Source organism: Canis lupus, chromosome 34, assembly GCF_048164855.1.
Source record: "Canis lupus baileyi chromosome 34, mCanLup2.hap1, whole genome shotgun sequence".
NCBI lineage: Eukaryota > Metazoa > Chordata > Mammalia > Carnivora > Canidae > Canis > Canis lupus.
Genome location: NC_132871.1, coordinates 23091200 through 23116002, shown reverse-complemented (window position 1 = coordinate 23116002; position 24803 = coordinate 23091200). Strand labels below are relative to the sequence as shown.

Here is a 24803-nt window from a genome sequence, read left to right as displayed (position 1 = left end):
AGAGGTGGAGGAAAGAGGGAGGTTGTAGTATTTGTTCCCCTCACCTCTCTTCTGTGCAGTTCATCACGTATCTCTCTTCTAGAGGTTATGTGTCAGATGGCCTTCCCCATACAGTTACGCTCTTTGGCTTTCAACACTGCTTCTTTGCCTTGCCCTCTAATCCTAAGGGGAGTAATGGATCCTCGTTGCAGCTTGTACTGAGATGCTCTATCATCCTTTGTAGGTGACACCTTTGTAAACGGTGACTTTATTACAGCTCCTCAATTACTTTGTTTGAGTGTGCCATCTGCTGTTATCTGATGGATACGGCAGCAGTCAAGTTTTTTGGATAAAGGCTGGAGAGCAAAGCAAGTGTCCTAAGTAGGTTAAATAGAGCAGATCTTGCATGGGGCATTAACTGGGCTCCTTATGCCCACCCAGTTTGTGCCTGGCATCACCACGGATCATGGGTCCTCATTTATATTAGTATGTATTATGGTTCCAGTCCTCACGGACTGTACGGGGAGAGTACTGAACTTGTTTCTTTTAATTCAGTTCCATTTTTAATTTAGGATAGCTTAAGCCATAATGTTCTATACAGCTTAATTCTTGGTTTAAGCAACTTCAAAAGCGCTAAGCATGGAACTTCATTCATATATTCACTCACTCATCCAAACTACAGGAGCACTGTGGGCTGTCATTTTCCAAACGTGATGAATTAATCAGGTCATGTTTTGTTTTAAAAATATTTTGCAACTGTTTTGATGTGTGTCTACTTCCAAATTACAACCTATTACTATCTTAGTTTCCTCTTAAAATATAATTGGCGCTACTAATGTCACAAGATTTGGGGGAAACTCAAATATGATAATGTGCTAAATAGCTATGAAAAGTATCACATGCTATGCAAATAAATAGATTTTAATTTTTAAAATTTCTATTACTAGGTCTTATTCCTTCTAATAGTTTTACATTGATGAGGGATAAGAGCAATCTTATCTTCACACATAAGCAAAATACCTAAGGATTAGTGTAGAAATGGGATGATTTCTTCTTTTAGCCAGTCCATAATCTGTTTAAGTGCTGGGCTACTTTTATTTTTTATAAGGTAGGTTTTTAAGCACAGTCCATGTGTTATATTCTGCAATTTATTTATCTATTATGTTTTAGAGAGGGAGGTGGGGAGAGAGAGAGAGAGAGAGAGAGAGAGAGAATCTTAAACAGGCTGCATGCCCAGCGTGGAGCCCAACCCGGGGATCAATTTTACAACTCTGAAATCATGACCTAAGCTGAAATCAAGTTGGTGGCTTAACCGACTGAGCCACCCAGGCTCTTTTATTTTTTTGATTAATGTACTTTCGTTTGGACGCCTGGGTGGCTCAGTGATGGAGCATCTGCCTTTGGCTCAGGTCGTGATCCCAGGGTCCTGGGATCGAGTCCCCCATCAGGCTCCCACATCAGCCTGCTTCTCCCTCTGCCAATGTCTTTGCCTCTCTTTCTGTGTCTATTATGAGTAAATAAATAAAATCTTTCAGAAAAATAAGGTACTTTTGGTTATAACAGGACTACTCTAACTTAATTCACATTATATGTGAGCAAGTTACTAAGTAAAGGGATAAGCACCAGCTAAAATAAGTATTCAATCAACATTACTTCATTTTTATCTTTCTAGAAAGTCAGTTTTGTGAGTGTATGATTAAACATTGCCTAAGTAACAGATTATTTTATGGAGGATATTAATCAGTGTTGCAGCTTTTATTGATCATTTGTTGTGGACACATATTGTGGTCAAGATTTTATATATATTATATATTTTATATATATAAATATATTTACCATTATATATATATATTTTTTACGATTTCTGAAGAAGTTTGCATGGAATCCAAATTGCTTAATAGGGCAATGATCCAAGTGAGGAGCATATATTTAGAAATTACCATTCTTCACCTCTCTGAAGAGCCCTGTTGACACTTTTCACATATGCATTATTGTTTTTTAAATTGCTTTTGAATTTGTGTTTCTGCCAAAAGAGTACTTAATATTACCAGAATTAGAAACAAAAAACTGTGTTGTTGAAAGCTTAGCTGAATAAGGTCAGTTTGTCAAGTGGCTGGTCTCAGTAATAAATGGCAAATAATATTTACTTCTGTCTTATTTGTGAAGCTTATTATTTTACTCTGTCCTCAATAGTGGGCATTAACCCTTAGGCAGTTGGAACAGTTTTAGGCTTATAATAAAAGTGTTGGTGAATAGCTTCATTTTATACTGTCATGTTTTATGCCTTATACGAATAATACCTATAGAGCCTTCATTATTCCATAAAACACATTATAAAGACACAATAATTTCTGGAAAAAGTATGATAATTATTGCAAGTATATCAATTAAAACCGTGGCATGAAATCCGTATGAACACATTTTAGCATAAAATAGAATAAACAAATTCTAAAGCAGCTCCAAGGTGACAACACAACGGTGGATGTGATGACGATGTGTCTCTTCTTCCTCACCTTTCAGATTTTGTGTTCTATAGATTGAACTCTGTCCCCCTAAAATTTATTGGTAGAAACCCTAACACCCAGTGTGATGGTATTTGTAGATGGGAGTCATTGGATGGTAACTAGGTTTGGGTGAGGTTAGGAAGGTCTGACCTTCAAGATGGGATTAATGTCCTTATAAGAAGAGACAACAGAGAACTTGCTTCCCTGTCTCTCTGCATCCACATACTCAGAGGACACAGCAAGCATGAGGAGAACTCATGTGTGGACACAGCAAGAAGGCAGCCATCTGCAACCCAAGGAGAGAGTTCTCACCAGATACTGCCCCTGCTGCCACCTTGATTTGGACTGTCAGTCTCCAGAACTGTGAGAAATAAATTCCTATTGTTTAAGCCAGCCATTCTATGGTGCTTTGTTATGGCAGCATGAGCTAAGATGTTATACGTATGTAGTTTCTCAAGCCCCATGGATTTAATGTTTACCAGAATCATTTTGCATATATAATAAGCTATGCCTTTTATCTACTAGGTACAAAATTATTTCTATTATTAATTTTTATAGAAAATGATATGAGGCATTTCTTGGGCTGCTTTTATTTCATTACCAGCATTCAGCAATTAATTGCCACGTTAGGGCCTTTTTGGAGGAATACTTCCCACCTCCCAGTAAGTTTTTCCTACACTCCAAACAGTTGCAGCATATGTAACAAGTGGAAAATAGCAAGGTTCATTGAGATGAAGATGCTGGGTGGTTGGTAGGCACCATCACTGGCTAAGCTGTTCACTCCATCCCGCCTTTCAGATCAACAACCTACCTGACACTACCACTTAGTTTCATAGACATCTCAAGTCTAACACGTGCAATATATTTTTTTTTTATTTATGATAGTCACAGAGAGAGAGAGAGAGAGGCAGAGACACAGGCAGAGGGAGAAGCAGAGGGAGAAGCAGGCTCCATGCACCGGGAGCCCGACGTGGGACTCGATCCCGGGTCTCCAGGATCGCGCCCTGGGCCAAAGGCAGGCGCCAAACCGCTGCGCCACCCAGGGATCCCGCAATATTTATTTTTGATTTGGCCACCCCAAACAACTCTTCCTCCAGTCCCCACCACTGGCAAAGATAAACAAAGCAGGACTCTAGTTAAAGTGGTAAGGATGATTTCAAACCATAATATATTACTTATACTATTAATAATAGGGAAATAATAATAATAATAATAATAATAATAATAATAATAGGGAAAGGGTCCAGTGTGAAATGAATTCAACTTTGATTCAGACAGAAAGGACTGGGCATTTGAAAGGGAGAATCAGAGAATAGGGAAGGAGTTAGTGGGGAGGAGGGGAACTCTGTAGTGTCAGGGAAATGAAAAATTATAAAAAGCAGGAAGAAAGGTTTAGACTGTGAAATCCATCTGTGTTTGCTTCCTGGCACTTAATCCAAGTTAGGCTTCTACCCTCTCACAGAGACTAGGAGAATAGGCCCTATCTTCAGATATTGGTAGGAACAAACCCTACATTCTTTTGTCAGCCTTGAGTTCTCTCAGGTAAGTGCTTTAAAAGGGGCTAGAGTCATCATAGGGCTGCAGCCTTGAGCTGTCAAAATACATTGGTGTTTGTTCCATTCTTTATAGGACAGGATTAAGGCCTACTCAAGAAGAGAGCTCAGAAGAATGTGGCTAGAGTTTGGTCAAGGAGAGAATATTTGTTACCATGTCATTAAAGGGCAAATCTAAAACATCAGTAAATCCTGAGGCCTATCCCTTAAAAACAAAATAATTTCGCCACTTCTCACCATCTCAACTGTTAAATCCAGGTGAACACCACCATCTCTAAATTACCAGCAGATTTGCTTTCAGATCATCCTCCTTCTATGCTAACCCCCTTCAGTCTATAGTCAACACAGACAAAAGAGTGATCTTTTACAAATAAAGACCTATTTTGTACGACTAAAGCTCCAAACCATCAGTGGTTTCTTACCTCACTCAGAGTATAAAGTCTTAACAATGGCCAATAAAGGCCCATGGTGATCTGCCCCAATGCCCCTGCTCTGTAACCATTCTTAGACTTCCCTCTGGCTCAATGCACACCAGACTTCCTGGCATCCTTGCTGTTTTTTAAACAGGTCAGGAGGCTTCTGCCTTAGGTCTCTAGCTCTAGTTCCACCTGGAACATTATTTCTACAGGTAACTACATGTCTAACTTACTAATGTCCAGTCTTTGCTCAACCTCACCCTTTTTTCTTGAACAGCATAACCCTCACCTTCTTAATGAGGCTACCTGGAGTATCTCATTTAGTACCACAACTTGCTCTGTCACTGTTGCAGGGTTCTTAACAGAAAGAAAGCTTGTGAAAATTACACAACATCTTTTGTTCTGTCTACAAAATCCTCTTTTTTAAAAAAAAATATTTTATTTATTTATTCATGAGAGAGAAAGAGGGAGAGGCAGAGACACAGGCAGAGGGAGAAGCAGGTAGGAAGTAGATGCCAGAACAACTTTCTGGAGAGTGGAAACCCACATCCTCTGACTTCTGTGCAGCATCCTCCCTGGCACAGGGGGCCCAGTGTCACCTGGGGAGATGAGGGGAGACAGGAGCTGGGCTATGAAAGGAGCAGGAGTCCAAGTGATGCAGTTTTGGAATGTTGGTGAGGTCCAAAGCCGACGGCCAAGAAAGAATTCTAGAGATGTCTTTGGTGCAAAAAGGTGATTTTACTAAAGCATGGGGACAAGACCTGTGGGCAGAAAGAGCTGCACTGGGGTCATGAGGAGGCACCCATTATATACTTTCAAGTTGAGGTTGGGGGTATTGTAAGTCTCTAAGGAATTTTGGAAGCAAGATTTCCAGGACTTTGAGGGGGCTCACTATTGTTAGGAAAAGGTCATTCATTACTATCTAATAAAACCTGAGTCATGAGACCCTTCCAATGTATATAGGTAGGTCATATGCTTGGGGATGATTGCCAACATGTATCATGGGGGGTAGAGATACAGGAAATTTCCAAAAGAATTTTTTATATGTCAAAGTAGACTTATGTGATCCTGGGGTTGGGCTACAATTGCCTTTTGCCTTTAGCAAAGTGTCAACATCCAGGCAGTTGAGTCCTAGAGGAATGTCACTCCACCTGTTATAAGGAGTTATCAATGGGCTGTAAGTAGTAAGAAAACGTAATAATTTTTCTTCTGCCTCTGTTTCCCACATCATCACCTTACTCTCCCACCCCTGCTTTTGTTTTCCTTTGGTTCTGTAGCATTTTTCATCTCCTAACATACCATATGCTTTACTTATTGTCTTTACTTATTGTTGTTTGTTCTCCCTGTTAGAATGTGAGGTCCAGAAGAGCCAAGACATTCCCCCAAACTTGATGTATTTTTTTCCCCATCTAAACTAGCGCTACATTATAAATGTTCAATAAATTTGTTTAAATAAATGAATCAATCTAAGTGAGATTTCTTAATGATATAAAATAAGCTTCATTAATGTTGTTTTTCATTAACTGGTAGTCTCGTTACAGTATTTAGCATATAAATAATTTCTGTGAGAGTAGTACCCTCTGGCTCTGGAACTGAAGTTTGCTGAGGAGCAGTAAAATTTTACTGTCCTGTGTCTCCCACCTCCCTTCCCCCTCCCCCATTCTGTATAGAGGGAAAGCAAATGAGGTAGCAACAGATAGGGAAGGAAAACATAAATAAATCAGTGTTTATACTGTACTACAAAATGCACAGGTTAAATGAATATCTAAATTTACGGTAAGACCAAAGGTCACCAAGATTTGGAAGAAATATCATAAGTAGACATAATCATAAAAGCTTAACATGGAGAGAAAACATGCATCTTGTGTAAGAGAAGTGATGTGATTGGCTAGTCCTACTCAAAACAGTGCATTTTCTATTTGTCTAGTTCTTTTCTGCCCTTTAAGCCATTTCCTTCTATAGTGTAAATCATTTTTACTATGTTTTAAAATGCTATGGTTGGGAGTGGGCAGGGAAGGGGAAACACATTGTTAAAGAGACCACAGCCAAGCCTGGGTTCTAATCTCAGCTTTGCGACTAACTGGGCATCTGTGGGTATGTGATACACAATTCTCCACCTTACTTTTTACATGTGTGAAATGGTGATACTAAGAGTATATACCTGATGAAGTTGTTTTGAGGAAAGGCCCCTTGCAGCACACAGTGCCTGTGACACAGTGATCACTCCATAAGTAGCATGTTTTATATAATAATGGAGTGTTTTCTGAAAAGACAATGCATAAAGTACAAAGCAAATTCTACGTTTACCTTTCTAACTTCTTGGCTGAGACCCTTGTAATAAAAAGTAGATGAACAAAAGAATAAACCCAGACATTTATTTACATGTATCCCCATAAATACATGGGAGATACCCATGGAAAAATGAATAACTTTCGGAGGTGACTCAAGCTTAGATACCATCTTCGGCTAAAAAGAAGAGGAAGAAAGGTGAGGAGAGACTAGCTGTGGAGACATACTAGGAAAAGCAGTGTAAACAAGTGCAAGATTTCAAGGCACAGAGACGGGCTTCAGCAGTGCCAGGTGGGACGGGGTCTGCGCCTGTGGGGAGGGCAGGGCCAGGCCATGGGGTCCTGGGGGGTCTGCAGGATTATTTTGTGTTGAGTCCATTTTTAATGTTCTGATCATCTGACAGGGCACCCAAGACCCCAACTCCCAATAAAAGTTGTGTTATTCTTATAAAACAAAACAAAACAAACAAAAAATCAAGTGCAAGATTTGTTACGTGGTTTTAAATCTGCATCTTCTCCATTGATTAGGGGCCAACGTTGTCTCAGAGGAATAATCTTTGTTCTTCCTGGTATAGAAGGAGGAGAAGGACTTTTGTAAATTTATGCTGTGCTTTTAGGCAAATACAGGGAGAACAGAAAGCTTTTCTTTGATCTGCTTCTTCTCAATTGCCCTTAATTAAAAATAATCCTTATGTCAAAGTGGCATATTATGGAATGGCATCTTCTACTGCCCTTCAGTGGGAATTTCCCTAGGCAGCTCTTTCTCTAAGAAAGAGACACACTGCCAAGAAATGTGAAGGATTTGATATTTTATTCCACTTGTAGGCTAACAAGTAGCTTGCCACAGTCTCATAGAAGTTGACAGATGCATGAGATTCCTCTGTCAGAGACAAAGGACCTTATTACTCATCGCGCCACAGGCAGCATGAGCTTCCAGCTCTCAGATTTTTGCTCCCAAGTCCCCCAGTGTGACCTGGAGCTACACAAGCAGCCATGGTTTGTTCGTATCAGAATGGAGGAAGTCCAAGTTTAGGAATGTCATGCTAGCAAACCAACCCAAACTTTGCCCTGGAGGGACAGATTATGTTTCTTATCCTGCAACAACTTTCTCTGTCCTTGAGAAAAATACGATCCCTATCTTTGAAACTATATGTGTAGAAATGCAAGAGCCCCATGAAGACTTGACCCCCAACACACACAAATGCAATACAAGCATAAGTCTATTATGATGAAAAAAAATGTGCAAAAGTTCTGACCAGAGATTTAAACTCACATTGTAAATGTAAAACACTCAATCCTTTCTGAGCATTTCTCTGAATATGTAGTTAATCAATGAGAATAAAACCTTGGAACAATTTGTTTTGCTTTGTGGTGTGTTATCACTTGATGCTCTAACAGTCATGTTTTTCCTCTTATCAAGTAGGTTTTATCCTCTCCCTCTATTTATTCCAATAACCTAACCTCATTGCTTAAATTATTTCTTATCATGTTAGAGGAACTAACACAGACTTTCTCAAGAGTGGCTTGTGCATTAGCAATCTTCCTTTCTCTCTGCCTCTTCCTGATAAAATCAAGTTTCACAAGGTTCTTTCTCTGTAGTGTAACTGTGCCATTAGTACTCAGCTTTGCAGGGTTGAGTTTCTCTGCTGATAGACAGCTAATGCTTTTCTCCCCCACATCTTTATCCTTAAGAAACATTTTAGCAGTCGTCATACTCCTGGGAGATACCACCTGGCGTTGTTCCGAAGCTGATGCTGCAGCTGCCCTGTTGTTTCATGTGTCTGTGTGTGCGTTTCTCTCCTTTTAAGGCCAGAGCCACAAAATTCAGAGAACAGCGGAACTGTCAATTACTATTACTTAATAAATTAAAGTGACTGTTAAAACTTTCCACCAAGTGATAAAAACCGAGCTGTGCCCCCTCGGTGGATGGAATCAGGAGGTCCATCCAGAGGGTCATTGGTCCAGGTGTCAGAAAACATACAGGCCACCCTGTATTTTCACATATCAACAATGAGGTTTTTTTTTTTTCTATTAAGTGTATGTCTCGTGTGATATTCGGGACATTAAAAAAAAGTCATTGTTTATTTGAAAATGAAATTTAACTGGACATCCTGTACTTTTATTTGCTAAATCTGGCAACTCTCTTCGCCATTTATCTACCAAACAAACTACAAATAGCTTTTTGTATTTTGGTAAAATTCCGCCTCCGGTGGGGTTTAGGTCAGAAGGGCTCCCCTTGGGGCCGATAAAGGTCTCAAAGTTTTGATGATGTGACACCGACGCTACGCAAAAAAAATAATTGTGAGTAACGGAAAGTTTTGTAATTCACAGAGGCTGATTTGCAAGCCTAGCTCCAAAGAGCGCAGGAGGAGATGAAAAGACGTCCCGGCCTGGCGGGCCTCGGGTTTCGGGGACCCCCGGCGACCCCGGGCATCCGCGGAGAAAGGAGCAGCTCGGCCGGGGCGGCCTTCCCGGGGAGCGCCTGAGCTCCGGGAGCCCAGGCTTCGCCCCACCCACCGAGCCGGCCAATAGGAGCCGAGCAGAAGGGGGCTGGGCGCGCGCAGCCAATCAGAGATGAGATGGGTGGGACTAGACGGCGGGAAGGAGCGCGATTTGGCCGCTTGGGCTCCGAGGGGCGGGGCCCAGCCAATCGGGACCGAGCGGGGCGGGGCTGGAGTCCGGGAAGGGGCGGTCGCCGGGGGGTCCCGCGCGGGGCCGGCGCGTGTTGAGCCTCACCTGCGCCTGCACCTGCGCCTGCACCTGCGCCTGCACCTGCCCTGCACCTGCGCCTGCACCTGCCCTGCACCTGCAGCTCCGCCCTTCTCGCGAGAGGGCGGCGGGGGTCGCCGGCTCGGCTCGTCATGGCCTACCCGGGGTACGGAGGCGCGGTGAGTGCCGGCTGCCGGCTGCGCGGCCCGCCGTGTGCGCCGCCTCGCGGGGCGGGCGCGGGGCCTCCTCGGACGGCGCTCCGCGCGGGGTCGGGGCCCGGGGCCGCTGGGCCGCTGGGCGAGGCCTTGCGGAGCCCGCGGTGGCCGCGACTTCGGGAGTTTCCTTCCTGGACTGGAGGAACAAAGGTGCCCTCTGCTAGTTCCAGTGATACTTTGTGGTCGACCCTCACTTCCTCAGCTTCTCTGGACGTCCTCTTTCTGAATTTTTGGCCGCTTCTCGTTTTCTGTCCTCTAATTTGCTGCAGAATAAATTAGGATGCGCATGTAGACATTTAGTCTCCTAATTTTTGCTCTCGTGCGCACCAAGGGCAACCTGTCATAGACCTTATCGTAGGTCGGCGGGGTTAGGGCCACTCTTTCTTACAGAACTGTTGATCCTGAATCACCTTGGAGAGTTGGAACTTGTGTCGTTTTATGCTCTTTTTATTTTTATTTTTTTATTTTTTATTTATTTTTTATTTTTTTAATTTATTTATTTTTTTGGTTTTATGCTCTTTTTAAAAATTCCTGCAGTTGGCCTTTTCGGGTCCCTTGGGGTGGTCTTTTTTTCCTTCTTTTTAAAGAAGAAACTTTTAAGGAATCTCACCTATTTCTGTTTGCTTTTATAGTCCATTATATTGTTTTAACGTTTACTGTCTACTTTCCGGTACTTCGTTGCTTCATAATCTAGTTGTGCGTTTCCTGGAGTTTGAAGTCCATTTTCTGGAGCTGCAGCACCTCCTGCCTAACCTCGCCCTTGCACATCCAGCCACGCAGCTCTTCAAACTCCTGGTAGTATCCGACCTTTTGACTCTCTCTCCCCATCGACCCCCAGTTTAGAATTCTTTTTTTTTTCTTTTTGCCTTCTGGCAATCTCTGTTCATCCTTCAAGGATGCAGAGCAAGAATTTTGTTCAATACGGAATAACAAACACTCTTGATACTTTTTTCTCCTCCAGACTCATAAAAATGCTCAGTAAAATGCCTTTCTAAGGTATTAAAAACGTATACCCAGTCCCAAAGTGAAAAACGTAGAGAGAAGCATAAACCACAGCAGGAAACAAACATCAGACTATCTACAGTTGAACCGTGGTCTCCTTTTTAGTAGGTGTTTGACCTTAACCGATTTAGGAAACCTCTTGAAGTTTCAGGTCCTCAGTGACAAAAAGGACATAGTAGTTTCATACCTCATACAGTTTTGGGGAAATCTAAGCACATAATGGGAAGTACTTGTACCTGGGCCATAAAACGCGCGCAGTAAGTATTAGCTGTGTATTATTTTTGTTGGTATTCTTACTAATTTTGAAGACTGTTGTTAGAATTAATCACTTTATTGATCTGTTTATTGGTGTCTTGCTTTTTTAAAATTAATTTTTTTTTCTGGTGGAGAAGATGTTTGCACTCTCTGGGGTTTCCCATGACTAGTTCACAATTTCGTTGTGTTTACCATGTATTATTCTAAGTATGTGCCTGGAGTAGTATACTACTTCTTAGTTTGACTGCAGGTGAAATTTTTTTTTGCATTTTTTTGGTTTTTGTTTATTTCAGTGATGATGATGGTAAACAGTTAAAAAGCGTGCTTCGTGTTCCTCTGTTAGATTAAGTTGTTGGAGCCTAGAGAGTTCTTTTTTTCTGTTTTACTTCTTTTGATGTTGAATGACACATTAATGAACTGAATTATGTCCTAATGCAGGACATGTAGGATTTTGTAGCTAATAGCATTTGGGATAGTGAATTTGGTTTCTTTTAATAATTCTTTCTATTCTTGCTTTTCAGTAGACTCCTCCTAAATATTTTCTTTTAAACCAACTTTAGTAGTTAACAAGTAATATGTGTACTAATAACTTTATCCTTTTTCACTCTTATAGTTTGGAAATTTTAGTGGTCAGATGCCAGGAATGCAGATGCAAATGGGACAGCCGTTGCCAGGAACAGGGCCAAACCTTCTCCCTGGTGGATACCCAGTGTATTCTGACAGTTATTCCTCAGCAGGAGACCCCATGTGGACATACTTCACTGCTGTTGCTGGACAGGTGAGATATTAAATATATTGCACAAATATCAGTTTCTGAAAGTGACTGCTATTTTTTTTAAAGATTTTATTTATTTATTCATTAAAGACACAGAAAGGCAAGACACAGACAGAGGGAGAGGTCGGCTCCCCATGGGGAGCCTGATGTGGGGCTTGATCCCAGGACCTTGGAACCATGCCCTGAGCTAAAGGCAGACGCTCAATCGCTGAACTACCCAGGCGTCCCAGTGATTGCTATTTAAAAGAAATGTCAACTCTATTACTTAGTGTGTTATTTTATATGTATAAGAAATTTGTATTTTAAACTTATCTAGACTATTTTTTCAATTGAGATCAGAGACGAAGGTAGTCATAATTATTTCATTTTTAGAAGTCTGTTCCTATGATACCTGATGCATTGTTCATTTCACTTAGAGGGCAAACAGTGTAGTGCATGGCCACTGAGCCAAGAGGATTGAGGAAAAGAGATCTACATGTAACTCTCCTTGAGGAAGCTGAGACAGAGTAGCAAAAAGCAGACTTTTAAAATTGTGAATGGTTTTGGGAGAGACTTAAGTGGTAAAACCAATCAGGAAAAGGTAAAGAAAACAGAGCAGAATGGAGGTTCAAACATCAGATTAGTGAGAAGAGACAGATTCACATGTGAGCCTTAGTCACAGTCTGTATCTCTTTTTTTAGACTCACAAAGGAAAACCAATGGAGTGGTTAGAATTTCACAGAACTCTAATAACACTTGAGTGTTTACTAGGTCTCATATGCCTGGCTAGAAATTGAGAATATACACGGAATTATTGTATATGGTGGACACTGTGTTGAGGTGACCTCAATTCCATTCATAACCTCTTTTCCCCTTCTGTGGTGGAAGTTGGAAAGGCCCTAATGCCATCCTGGATGCCTCTGAATCTAGTAAAGGTAGCCATGTGCCATAGGACTATTTACTAATAGGCCATTGAGATGTAGGCACAATCTCTTTAGGATACTTTCCTTTTCTAAATGAGAAAAGCTTTCCTGGGAGCCAGTATTGGCCCTTTTTGCTCCTTAATTCTTCCTGCCTAGGAAGGGAACTTGAGGTAGGGAAGTGCAGCGGCAACAGGATATATGGAAAAATGTAAAGAGATTGATGGCATTATAAGGTTGCCATACAGTCCTGTTCTGTCTACCTTCAGACTTCTTGTACCCTACACCTTTATGGTTTAAACCTCTTTCATAATATTTTCTGTTGTTTGCAGCTAAATGCAATGCTGACTATTACATGATACCATTCTTATCGTCAAAGAACTCTTAAGTAGTGTAATGCTGGGAATAAGTCTGTTATCTATAAATGACTATATTATAAATCTATTTTATAAAATTACAACTTAAAATATAGAAACTGGGCATATATATTTAGGAACCTTTATTTGACTTCTGAACTCTTTCAGTGTTATAGTTATGAATAATTATTTGCTATGTTTGTACTGCTTGATACTTGTCTTAAATTTTTCATAGTTTTGTGCTTTTGAACATTTATTTATTTTAGGGGGAAGGGGCAGAGGGAGAGCGAGAATCTCAAGCAGAGTCCACACTAAACACAGAGCTCAAGGTAGGGCTTGATCTCATGACCCGGGGATCATGACCTGAGCAGAAACCAGGAGTGTTATGCTTAACTGACTGCCCCACCCAGGTGCCTCTAGTTTTGTGTTTTTTAATAGTAAAACTCCATGAGGATATGGCCCTTGTCGTTTTCTCCTATACCAAGTAAGCCCTAGGAATATATTAATCATTCAATAAATATATTGGATGGATGCATGAACTGTCTCATCTTCAATGTTTAGTCTAAATATTAAGCAGTTCTTTTATATGTTGAATTTTGCCTCAGTTTAAAGAATCAGATGAGTTTACTGAACTCACTTCTGGATCTGTATTTTTTTTGACAGGTCTCATAATTAATGATGTTCTATGAGAAATGTCCAATTAAAGGTTCTACATCCTTTTTATTGGATGACAGTTTTTGAACAGTAATGATTCGGTTATCAGTTGAGTAGGGGAAATTCTGGTTTGTCCCTTCACAAATACACATACACACACGCACACACACGTACACATGTCAATAACACCAACAGCTTTAACTTTGGTGTGCATGCTGCTTCTACTTTTTACATAGTAGCTCTGTGAGGTCGGCAGGATGCAGGTACCCTTTTATTATAAATGAATAAATGGAAATTAATATTTAGTAACTGAACAAATAGGACTTGAACTTGGGTATCATTTCAAAATCTTGCTATTAACCTGTCCAATGGCAACTAATTTTTTATTAATTATCTAACTAAAGCTCTTATTCAATTAGAAAATGCAGTTTTCACCACTAATGTGATTGTTAGGGTTTATAGAGTTGGTCATTATCATTAGCTTAAGTTGCAGTAAGATGATACAAAAAGATCCCTTGGATTTTCTCCATATAATTTAGGAAGACTTTACTTGTTAGTCAATTAAGGTAAGATGTTTTCATAAAATGTATGGAATATGAGTATGAAGTAGTATACTAGGTGAATGCTTTCTGATGGTAATAACTTGTAGAAAAGCTGTTCAAGTTGTTTATGGACGCCCAAAATTCTGGAAAAGCACATGTAATATAGAATTTCATTTATTAATTAGATTTTATACTTTTAAATTTAATTGACACTTGAATGGGAAGTTGTAATATTTTCAACCTTTTGAAATAATAAATGGACATGGCCACAACAGTAGTCAGAAATGACTATAGTTGAATCAAGAACCAATGGTAATTGTCTTCATTCCACCAGACAACCAGCCTGCTTTGTACTACATACTGTGCTGGACTTGGGGATGCAAAGATGAGTGATACTCAGATCCTGCCTCAGAAGCTCTCCACCTAGTCAGGGAGGTAGACATTCAGGGAATGATGATGGTACAGGGAAAGAAATGCTAAAGGTAAACAGGCAAAAATTATTGCACTCAACATTCTCTGATCCTTTTTTAAAAATTTACTTATTTATATGACAGAGAGAGAGAACGAGCATGCAAGAGCACACACACACAAACACAGCAGGGGGAGCAGCAAGCAGAGGGAAAGGAAAAAGGAGAAGCAGACTCACCTAGGAGCACAGAGCCCAACACAGGGCCTCTGATGGGCCCCCAGGCTCAACCCAGGACCCTGGGATCATGACCTAAGCCTAAGGCAGACACTTAATCTACTGAGCCACCCAGGTGCCCCAGCATTCTCTGATTTTTATGCTTGTTCGCTCTGTCTAGAACAGCACTGTCTAAAATGAACATCATAAGAATTACAAACATAAGCCACATATGAACATTTAAAAAAGTTAAAAAAAGGTGAAATTAATTTTCATAGTATATTTTTGACCTAGTGTATATCAGAAATACTAAAATACCAATATGTAATCAATATAAAAGTTATTAATAAGGTATTTCATTTTTTTGTTGTTACTGAGTCTTTGAAATCCAGCTTGTATTACACTTACAGAACATCTCAGATCAGACTAGCCATGTGAAAGTGTGCAGTGGAATATATGACTGATGTCCACTGTATTGGACAACCCAGGCCAAGAACACTCCTCCTCCCTCAGATATCTGCATAGCTTGCTCCTTTACTTTCTTTAGATCTTCCTTGAAACTCACTGTATTAATGAATAAGTCAATTCACCCTATAAGTAAATTCATTTCTCAGTGATTCAGTTATAGGAGAATTTACTTTTTCAGCCTCAGTGAGGCTTTCTCTAACTGTAAAGTAGCATTGGTCTACTCCATTGCTCCCGTGCACACACTCTGTATCACTTTCACTCTGTTATCTTTTTTCCCCTTAGTACTTATTACCGCCAAATGTAATTTTTGATTTATTGTCTCTCTTCCACCACTAAACGGTAAGCTCTGTGAAAGCAAGGAATTAGCAGTGCTTGAATATAGTGGGGTACTCAATAAATATTTGTTAAGTGAATGATTCTTTTTAAATGGAAGATATTTGTTCATTTATATCTCTGCATTTTCTTAACATACTTGTTTCTATGATTATTTTGTAAAATTAATTTCATCTTGTATGAATTTTTTCTGCAATTGTTGCTTTTTGTTGTCTTTCTGAATATTAGATTTGTTCAGATATTTTGGGATTTTGGTTTCTAAATCTATCTCACATGGAGTTTTTGTTTATTTCTTCCCTCCCTCTTTTTGTCCTTTTTTATGTGATCCCTCTATCCTCATGCCAGTCTTCATTATCTAGTGGTTTTGTGATTGTCTCCACCTAGATTGTATCCAGAATCAGATTTTATGACAGTTCAAGGCTCCTTCCTGGCAGTGGCATTGCGGATCTCATCAACAAACTGGGGATAGCTTAGCTGAGCATTTTAGTCCTACTTACCTAAGCCTTCAGCTTCTCAGAAGTGGTGTCAACAGGCAATAGTCTGTAGTATATTTTGATTTGTTTTGCCTCTTAACATGAGTAGAGCATCCTAGGATCCCATCTCACTCCTTGCATTCAAACAATGAGGCACTCACATTCCCCAGGCCTTGTGAAGTCCTCAGAAGCAAACCTCCTGCCCCTGCTGCATATCTGTTCTCTACTTCCTAGTTTTTGCTTCTGTGTGATGTACCCAAACCCAATTTAGGTTTGGAATTTCATATATATAAATTAGCTTCATACAGTTTTAAAAATAGAAACTATTCAAATAAAGCAATGAGCCTCACATTTAGAGAAATAAATCTTTTTTCCCCTCCCAGTTATTTTCTTTCTGAGTTTCCATAGAAGATCCCCTAACTTGCTGTCGTATTGCTAAGCAGATGAATGTCCAGCTAGGGTAAGGCAGGTGAGAGACTTACCTTTAAATTGAATGGGTTTTAAAAAATTTAGTAATCATGATATATAATGGTTTAATCCAATACTAAAAAAAACCCCAAAAACAAAATTAACACAAAAATCTATGATGAATAAATATCTAATTCTTTTTGAGATTTTATGTATTTATTCATGAGAGACACAGAGAGAGAGGCAGAGACATAGAGGGAGAAGCAGACTCCCGTGGGGAGCCCTATTTGTGACTTGATCCCAGGACCCTGGGATCATGTCCTGAGCTGAAGGCAGACACTCAACCACTGAGCCAATATCCAATTTTTTAAAAAAAAATATTTATTTTTGAGAGAGAGAGTTGGGGTCGGGAGGGGCAGAAGGAGAGAGAGAGACACACAAGTAGACTCTTTGCTGAGTGTGGACCCCCACTTAGGGCTCAATCCCTAGGATCATGACCAGAGCTGATATCAAGAGTCAGATGCTTAACCCACTGAGCCACCCAGGCACCCCAATAAACATCCAGTTTTTGAATCCAGGATCTGACCCTGTGGTTGCACCATTCACCCCATTTACTTCCTCTTGATATTGACCCTGTTTAAGTCTGTAAAGCCCGTTTGACTTAGGTGACAATTTTACATTTGTAAGATATTAAAGTGTGGGCAGCCCGGGTGGCTCAGCGGTTTAGCGCCGCCTTCGGCCCAGGGCGTGATCCTGGAGTCCCCGGATTGAGTCCCATGTCAGGCTCCCTGCATGGAGCCTGCTTCTCCCTTTGCCTGTGTCTCTGCCTCTCTCTCTCTCTCTCTCTCTCTCTCTCATGAATAAATAAATAAAATCTTAAAAAAAAAGATATTAAAGTGTATACCAGTTTACTAATCATGTTTTAGTCTCTTGTTTCTGGAAGGTTAACCCAAGTATTTAGTGGGACAACTAAAGTCAAATGATTTTATATTTTAGTGACTTTACTTACATCTGCCATAAAAGTTTTGTGATACCAAGAGTTTACAAAAGATCAGAACTTATATTACACTGGGACCTTTTTTTTTTTTTTTTTTTTGAGGATTTTATTCATTTATTTGAGAGAGAGAGTGAACACAGGCATGGGGAGAAGAGTAGGGGGGAGGGAAAGGAACAAGCAGATTCTGAGTTGAGTGCAGAGCCCTACATGAGGCTGGATTGCAGGATCCCAAGATCATGGGCTGGATGCTAGGATCCTGTGATCATGACCAGAGCTGAAAACAAGAGTCCTACGCTCAACTGACTGAGTCACACAGGTGCCCTTGCACTAGGACCTTTTGATGAATTTAATGCAAATTGTTTTGAATTTTACTGCATTTAATTCTGAACTCCGATAAAATAATAAACTTGGTTTTTCATAGGAAGATTACACATTCAGTCTGAAGTACAAGACATATGGACAGACTGCACTCCATCTTGTAGCAGTGCAAAACAGCGTGGGGAAGGAAGCATAGGCCTTGCAGATAAATAAGCATGTAGAAATTTGATGCATGGAATTTAAAGCTCTTTTTTTATTTTGTGGGAGAGAAAATAGATGTGTTTCTTAGTTTCACTCTATTCAAAAAAGTTTAATGAAGACTAAAATATTCTTTATATTCCTTAACTCAAATTTATAATGGCTTTTTGTGTGTGTCTTTTGAACCTGCTAGTTTTCAACTTTGCTTCCTCTATAATCTTTGTTCTTTCTGTACAAAAAAAATTTCCATACTCTTCAGGGTCTCTTTTGTGTCTTTGGATTTGCAGAATCCAGAGAAAGGTCCTCTGTACACCTAGTGGACTTCTGTGAAATCCTATAGAAGAAGCTCATATTTGAACAGAAATTATCATCAGACTACAAAGGATTGATTTCCTTACTTTTAATTGGATTGATCAAAGTTTTTGGTAAATTCCAATTGCCTTTTTCTAGAAAGTTTTAAGTTTGAGCCTGTTGTTTGCACAATGCATTATTTTTAAAAATGAAAAATTTGATGAAGCTTAGAATTCTCACTAATTTTATTTTCAGGTATAGTATCATTTTCCCACTTAAGAAAAGTTAAAGAAAGGAGTAATTTATAACCATGTTATCTTTAGTGTACTAGAAGATAGAAGACATTTTTAAATTAAAAATGAGGGCAGCCCCGGTGGTGCAGCAGTTTAGTGCCGCCTGCAGCCCAGGGCGTGATCCTGGAGACCCTGGATCGAGTCCCGCATCAGGCTCTCTCCGTGGAGCCTGCTTCTCCCTCTGCCTGTCTCTGCCTCTCTCTCTCTCGGTGTCTCTATGAATAAATAAATAAAATCTTTTTAAAAATTAATTAATTAAAAATGAGAGAAAAGTCATTTCCTTCTTTTGCTTCTGTTTTAATAATTTGTAAAAAAAATGTCTTTCAAAATTTACCCTTCAATAATTGACGATGACCTGGCATCTGTCAGGTCAAAATTTACCCTTCAATAATTGACGATGACCTGCCATCATTTCATTGAGATACTGTTGACAGTGGCAGCTGTAGACTTCATTGATTGTTTTGTTTTGTTTACTGATGATATCTTCTCAAATCATGTTAGAAGTGTGTGCATGGTTTTTCAAAGTCTTAAAATATAATAGTGATTTTATATAACAGAAAGGTAGGTAATTGTTGTTTAAGTAAAAATTCCTTTGAAAATCTTTATCATTGAAGGAAAAATTGCTAACCTAGTTTTGATTCTAAATATATGGCTAATTTTTTTTATAGAATAATTTTCTTAGTTTAGAATTGACTAAAGTTTTGTAAGCAAAATCCCAGAACTATGCAGGGCAGAGAAAGGGACACTTATTCTGTGTAGGCACATAGATGATCCATTGGAAAGAATGCTTATATTTTTAAATTCCTGTTAAAATCACTGGCATTGTTGTTATAAGGGATTCCTTGCTAAAGATCCATTAGAATGAGTGTTTTAACACTTCTTAGGAGTAGGTTGTAATTTTTTTTTTTATTTCTTGGGTCTCTTACAAAAATGAACTCTTAAGGAAGTTCATGTTTTAACTTTGCTTCCCTGATCCTTTCTCAGAGCTATTTGTTTTGCATTTGTGACAATGTTTATGAGGCTTCCAAGTAAATTACTTTGTATATTTCTGTAGAAAATAGGATGAGGTACTGAAACACAATGGGAGTACTCAGCCTATTTCACTTCCCTTGTGATTTCTTGTTTGTGTAAAAGAAATGTGTTATTTCCCATAGTAAGTTCAAACACAAATGTTTGGGAAATAATCAGAAGAATTGCAACAAGATGCAGGACGACTCTAAAATTTTGCTGAGGGTAGTGGTGGTGGGAGGAAGTTATTCTCTCTTTCCAGTTACAACTTAATGTCTCTTAGAAACAATACCCCCACGAGACGGGCATTAGGGGAACATTTTTGAGATTTTTCTGAACATATTTTGGTCATTTTTCCATTTTAAGTAGAGGTACAATGATTCTCACAAGATATTATTTTGACCTATGATAGGTCAAAATGTTTATTCTGTTTCTCAGAAGTAGAAAAAATAAATTCTATTTGAAGTGCTTAAATATTAATAGAATATAAGTTGGTTGTGAAAAAAATATATTTTGTATGCTGTTCTGTATTTACCTTTGCTATCAGTAATTACCTCTATAATTTTATGGTTGATAATAGAGTAAGTTTTAAAGAATGCATATTTATTGATTGGCCTAAAACAGCCAATTAACATATTAATATAATTTGATATAGTTTGATATAGCTGTGCACTAAATCAGATTGTAATTGTCTTTTCACAGGATGGTGAAGTGGATGCTGAGGAACTTCAGAGATGTTTGACACAGTCTGGAATTAATGGAATTTATTCTCGTGAGATCTTCTTCCCCCATATTTAAAATATTTAAAAAATATTTTATCACAGTTATACATGCACATAATTTAAAGAGTCAAATAGTTCTGCAAAGCTTATTGTGAAAATAGCTGTTCCTTGTGCATAATTATCTCCCAGATGTTGACCACTTAAAGAGGAAATCTCATTCATCTTTTACATCTGATGCCTTTGAAATTTGCCTCCAGATCTCAAAATAGCATGCTTTCATCATTATAGATTTTCAGTTTCAGTGATTAACAATTGATATCCTGCTATGGAAGATGAGAATTAACTCTCTTAGAACTTTAAACTCACTCTTGTCCCCGTATGCCACATGGGAATGCTCCCCAGTTCTCCTCCATCCAATATAGCTGTATAGTAATTTTCAGTAGGTCAGTAATCACTATTTGCCTTATTGTCATTATGTGAATGTTCTTCCTCTGTCTTGTGATAATGTATGATTAATTTTCCTTTTTATATACTGTTTTACTTTTTCTGAAATTAATCATCATTCTAGAGCTTTTTATTGTGGTCTACTTTCTGTGCATAGCTGCAAAGCTATCATTCCTTCACCATCATTCCAGAACTGACTTTCCATGCTCTTTTGAGTTGGATCTCCCTTTTATTTCATCTCTAGTCATTTAAAAAAATTCAATAAAATATAACATTAACCAGCTTCTCAGGAAGAGGGGATCCCTGGGTGGCTCAGCGGATTAGCGCCTGCCTTTGGCCTAGGGTGTAATTCTGGAGTCCTGGGATCGAGTCCCACATTGGACTCCCTGCATGGAGCCTGCTTCTCCATCTGCCTGTCTCTCTCTCTCTCTCTCTCTGTATCTCTCATGAATAAATAAATAAAATCTTTAAAACAAACAAACAAACAAACAAACAAACATTCTTAGAGAGTGCACAGGAGGAAAATCTTTTTAGACTTAATCTGAAAGTGCTTTCATTTTGTCCACAGAATTAAGTGACCAGATATGGAACTCTGCATTACAGATCATTTTCATCTAGAATTTTATCAATATTGCTCCATTGTTTCTAGAATCCACTGTTACTTTATCTTTCTGTCCTGCCAGTATGTCAATTTTTTCACTGTGGAGGCCTGTAAGATCTTCTTTTTGTCCCTGGTTTGGAATTTCACAATGATGTGCCTGGTCGTGTTGTGTGGGAACTCAGTGGGCCTTCTCAGACTGGGAATTCATTTGCTTTAGTTCTGAGACATTTTGTTTAATGATGTTTTCTCAATTTTCTCCTTTTGGAATGCTTGTCATTTAGATCAGGTCACTTTTCTTATTTTTTTTCCCTCCTATCTCTGGCTGTCCTCTCTGGGGAGATTTTCTCAATCTTATTTTCTAAACCTTCTATTGAGTTTTTTTTTTTTTTTTTTTTATCTGCTATGATGTTCTTAAAATACAGGAGCTTCTCTTCATGTATATAGTCTTCTCTTGTGTCTATGAAGCTGTGTTTTATATTTGTTGTTAATGTATTTTTGTTGCTATTAATATATTTTTCAAAGTTTTTTTTTTTCTTTTATCAACTATGTTTCCTTCAAAATTTCTTCCCCAGTTTATTTGTTTGGTTGTCTTTTGTGATTGATGCTTTTCTCAGGCATTTGAGATCCTTGGTTGCACGTGTTTAGCTAAAATGCAGGTGAGAAGCTTTGAGGTCATGGTTTAGTATTGATTGTAGACTTCCATGTCTGATGGCTTAGCAGGGCAGTTTGTTAGGAAACAACAGTATGTTTAGGGATTTCCTTTTGGGCTAGTTGGGCTAGTTGTCCAGTAGGAAGAGGGCAGACTCAGGGTTCTCAGTCGTTGATAACTGTCGATAAACTGTCCCTTATATGCCTTATTTTTACTATATAGGCTAGGGTTAGGGCTAGGTTATGTGCCTGATATCCTGCAGTTCAGAGACCTCTCCAGAGAATAAAACTCCAGACTTCTGCTGGGGTGAGACTAGACATGGCAGCCAAATACTGACTCAAGGCAAAGAGTGAATGTGAATCTCTAAATACTCTTTAAATAGATATTCCTTTGGTCCTTCTGTTTTTATCTTTACATTCACACCAATTTTCAGAAATACGACCAATTCTTAAATGTTTGGGGCCTTCTCTAGGATCGGTAAGCTGCTTCTTAGCTATTCTTATCCTGTGTTCAGCAAACCACAGATTTGTGCTGTGTTCAGCACTTTTACAGATCGAGGGTTAGGGTTAGACATTAGAGATTAGGAGTTAAGATATGTGCCTGGTATCCTGCAGTTCCCACACCTCTCCAGAGAATAAAGCCTCAGACTTCTGGTGTGGTGAGAATTGGCATAGCAACCATATACCAATCTGAAACACAGAGGATTTGGGGGCTCTAAATTCTCTTTAAATAGATATTCAATTGGTCTTTCTGTTTTTATCTCTATCTTCACACTCGTTTTCAGAAAATACTGCCAATTTTGAAATGCTTGGGGTCTTCTCTAGGATAAGTGGGCTGGTTCTCAGCTTTTCTTATCATGTATTTAGGAAGCCACTTTCTCAGATCTAGGGTTAAAATTAAGGTGAGGCCTAGAGTCACGGTTAGGGTTAGGGTATGTGCCTGGTATCCTACAGTTCAGAGACTTCTTCATCTGGTGAGGGTTAGGGTTCGAGGTTACATGTTAGGAGATTGGGTTTAGGGGTTTGGGTATGTACCTAATATCCTGCAGTTGAGACCTTCCCCACAGTATAAATCCCCAGTTTTGCTGAGGTTAGAATAGACATTGCAGATATCTATGGATCTGAGGCAAGGAGGGGATTTGCTACTCTAAATACTCTCTAAATAGATATTCAGTTGGTCTTTCTGTTTTTATCTCTACTTTCACACCCATTTTCAGAAATACTAGCAATTCTTAAATGTTTGGGGTCTTCTCAAGGATAAGTAGGCTCCTTCTTAGCTTTTCTTATTGTGTGTTCAGAAGCCACTTTTTCAGATCTAGGGTTAGGGGTAGTGTTAGGGTTAGGGTCAGGATCAGTGTTAGGGTACGTTCCAAATATTTTGCAGTTCAAAGACCTCTCCTGTAGGTTAGAGTTAGGTTAGGGTTAAGGTTAGTTAGGGTGAGTAGTAGAGTTACCATTTGAGGTTAGGTTAGTGGTTTGGAGCAAAAGGTTTGGGTATGTGCCTGGTAGCTTGTAGTTCAGAGACCTGTAGACAGTAAATCCTCAGACTTCTGCTGGGTTGTGAATTGACATGATAGCCATACTGCTGAGGCAGAGAGGGCATTTGGTGCTTTAAATACTCTTTAATTATACAGTCAGTTCCTTCTGTTTTTCTCTCTACCTTCACACCCACCGTCAGAAATACTACCAATTCTTAAATGTTTGGAGACTTCTCCAGGACAAATAGGCTGCTTCTCAGCTCTTCTTATAGAACGTGTTCAGAAGCCACTTTCTCTGATCTAAGGTTATTGGTCAGGTTAAGGTTAGGATCAGAGTCAGGGTCAGTGTTAAGGTATGTGTTTGGCATCCTTTAGTTGAGACCTCTCCAGAGGTTTGGTGTTTGGATTAGCAGTAGAGTGAGGGATAGCATTATGGTAGAGGTTAGAAGTTAGGGGTTAGAGCTGAAGGGTCTGGGCATGTGTCTGGTATCCCACCGTTCAGAGACATCTCCAGAAAATAAATCCCCAGACTTATCCTATTATGAGAATAGACAGGGAGAGCCATCTACCAAATTTAGGCAAGGAGGGGGTATCAGACTGTAAATGTTAACTCTTTAAATAGATATTCAATTGGTCCTTCTGTTTTTATCTCTACCTTCACACATTTTCAGAAATACTACCAACTCTTAAATGTTTGGGGTCTTCTCATGGATAAGTAGGCTGCTTCTGGGCTTTCTTACTGCATATTCAAAAGCCACTTTCTCAGATCTAGGGTTAGGGTTAGGGTAGGAGTAAGGACTGGTGTTAGTGTTAGTGTTAGGGGTTGTAGATTACTGGTTAGTAGTTAAGATTAAGGATAGGGTTAGTGTAGGTGTCTGGCGTCCTGCAGTTCAGAGACCTGTCCAGAGGGCTAGTGTTGGGATTAAGGTTAGGGTGAATGTTAATATCAGGGTTAGAGATTAGGGGTACTGGTTATTTTTAGTGGTGAGGGCTTTGGATATGTGTCTAGTATCCTGAAATTTAAGGAATTCTCCAGACAGTAAATCCCTAGATTTCTGTTAGAATAGACATGGCATCCATCTATGGAGCTGAGGCAAGGAGGGAATTTGAGGCTCTACATCCTCTTTAAATAGATGTTCAACTGGCCCTTCTGTTTTTATCTCTACCTTTACACCCATTTTCATATATAATACCAATTCTTAGATGTTTGGTGTCTTCTGGATAAGTAGGCTCCTTTTCAACTCTTCTTATTGGGTTTTCATCAAGCCACTTTCTCAGGTCTATGTTAGTTAACTTCCATCCATCCTACTACTTTTCCTTTACTTTTTATGTAATTCTTTTCCTTTATCTCTCA

At 39.3% G+C, this 24803-nt stretch overlaps 1 protein-coding gene across 7 annotated transcripts in view; it reads left to right on the top strand.

The window, feature by feature from the left end:
* The window catches only part of GCA (grancalcin), a 52687-nt gene that overhangs the window by 12001 nt on the left and 15883 nt on the right, over positions 1-24803 (top strand). For 4 of the 7 annotated variants that reach the window (XM_072811062.1, XM_072811060.1, XM_072811059.1 and 1 more), the window contains 3 exons: positions 11535-11699; positions 13218-13280; positions 20259-20328. In XM_072811062.1, the coding sequence (XP_072667163.1) occupies positions 11556-11699; positions 13218-13280; positions 20259-20328 (277 nt within the window). In that variant the 5' untranslated portion in view covers positions 11535-11555. Of the gene's footprint in view, positions 1-9412; positions 9629-10169; positions 10924-11534; positions 11700-13217; positions 13281-20258; positions 20329-24803 lie in introns of those variants that run through there. The other 3 variants (XM_072811058.1, XM_072811063.1, XM_072811064.1) reach the window with 3 other exon arrangements.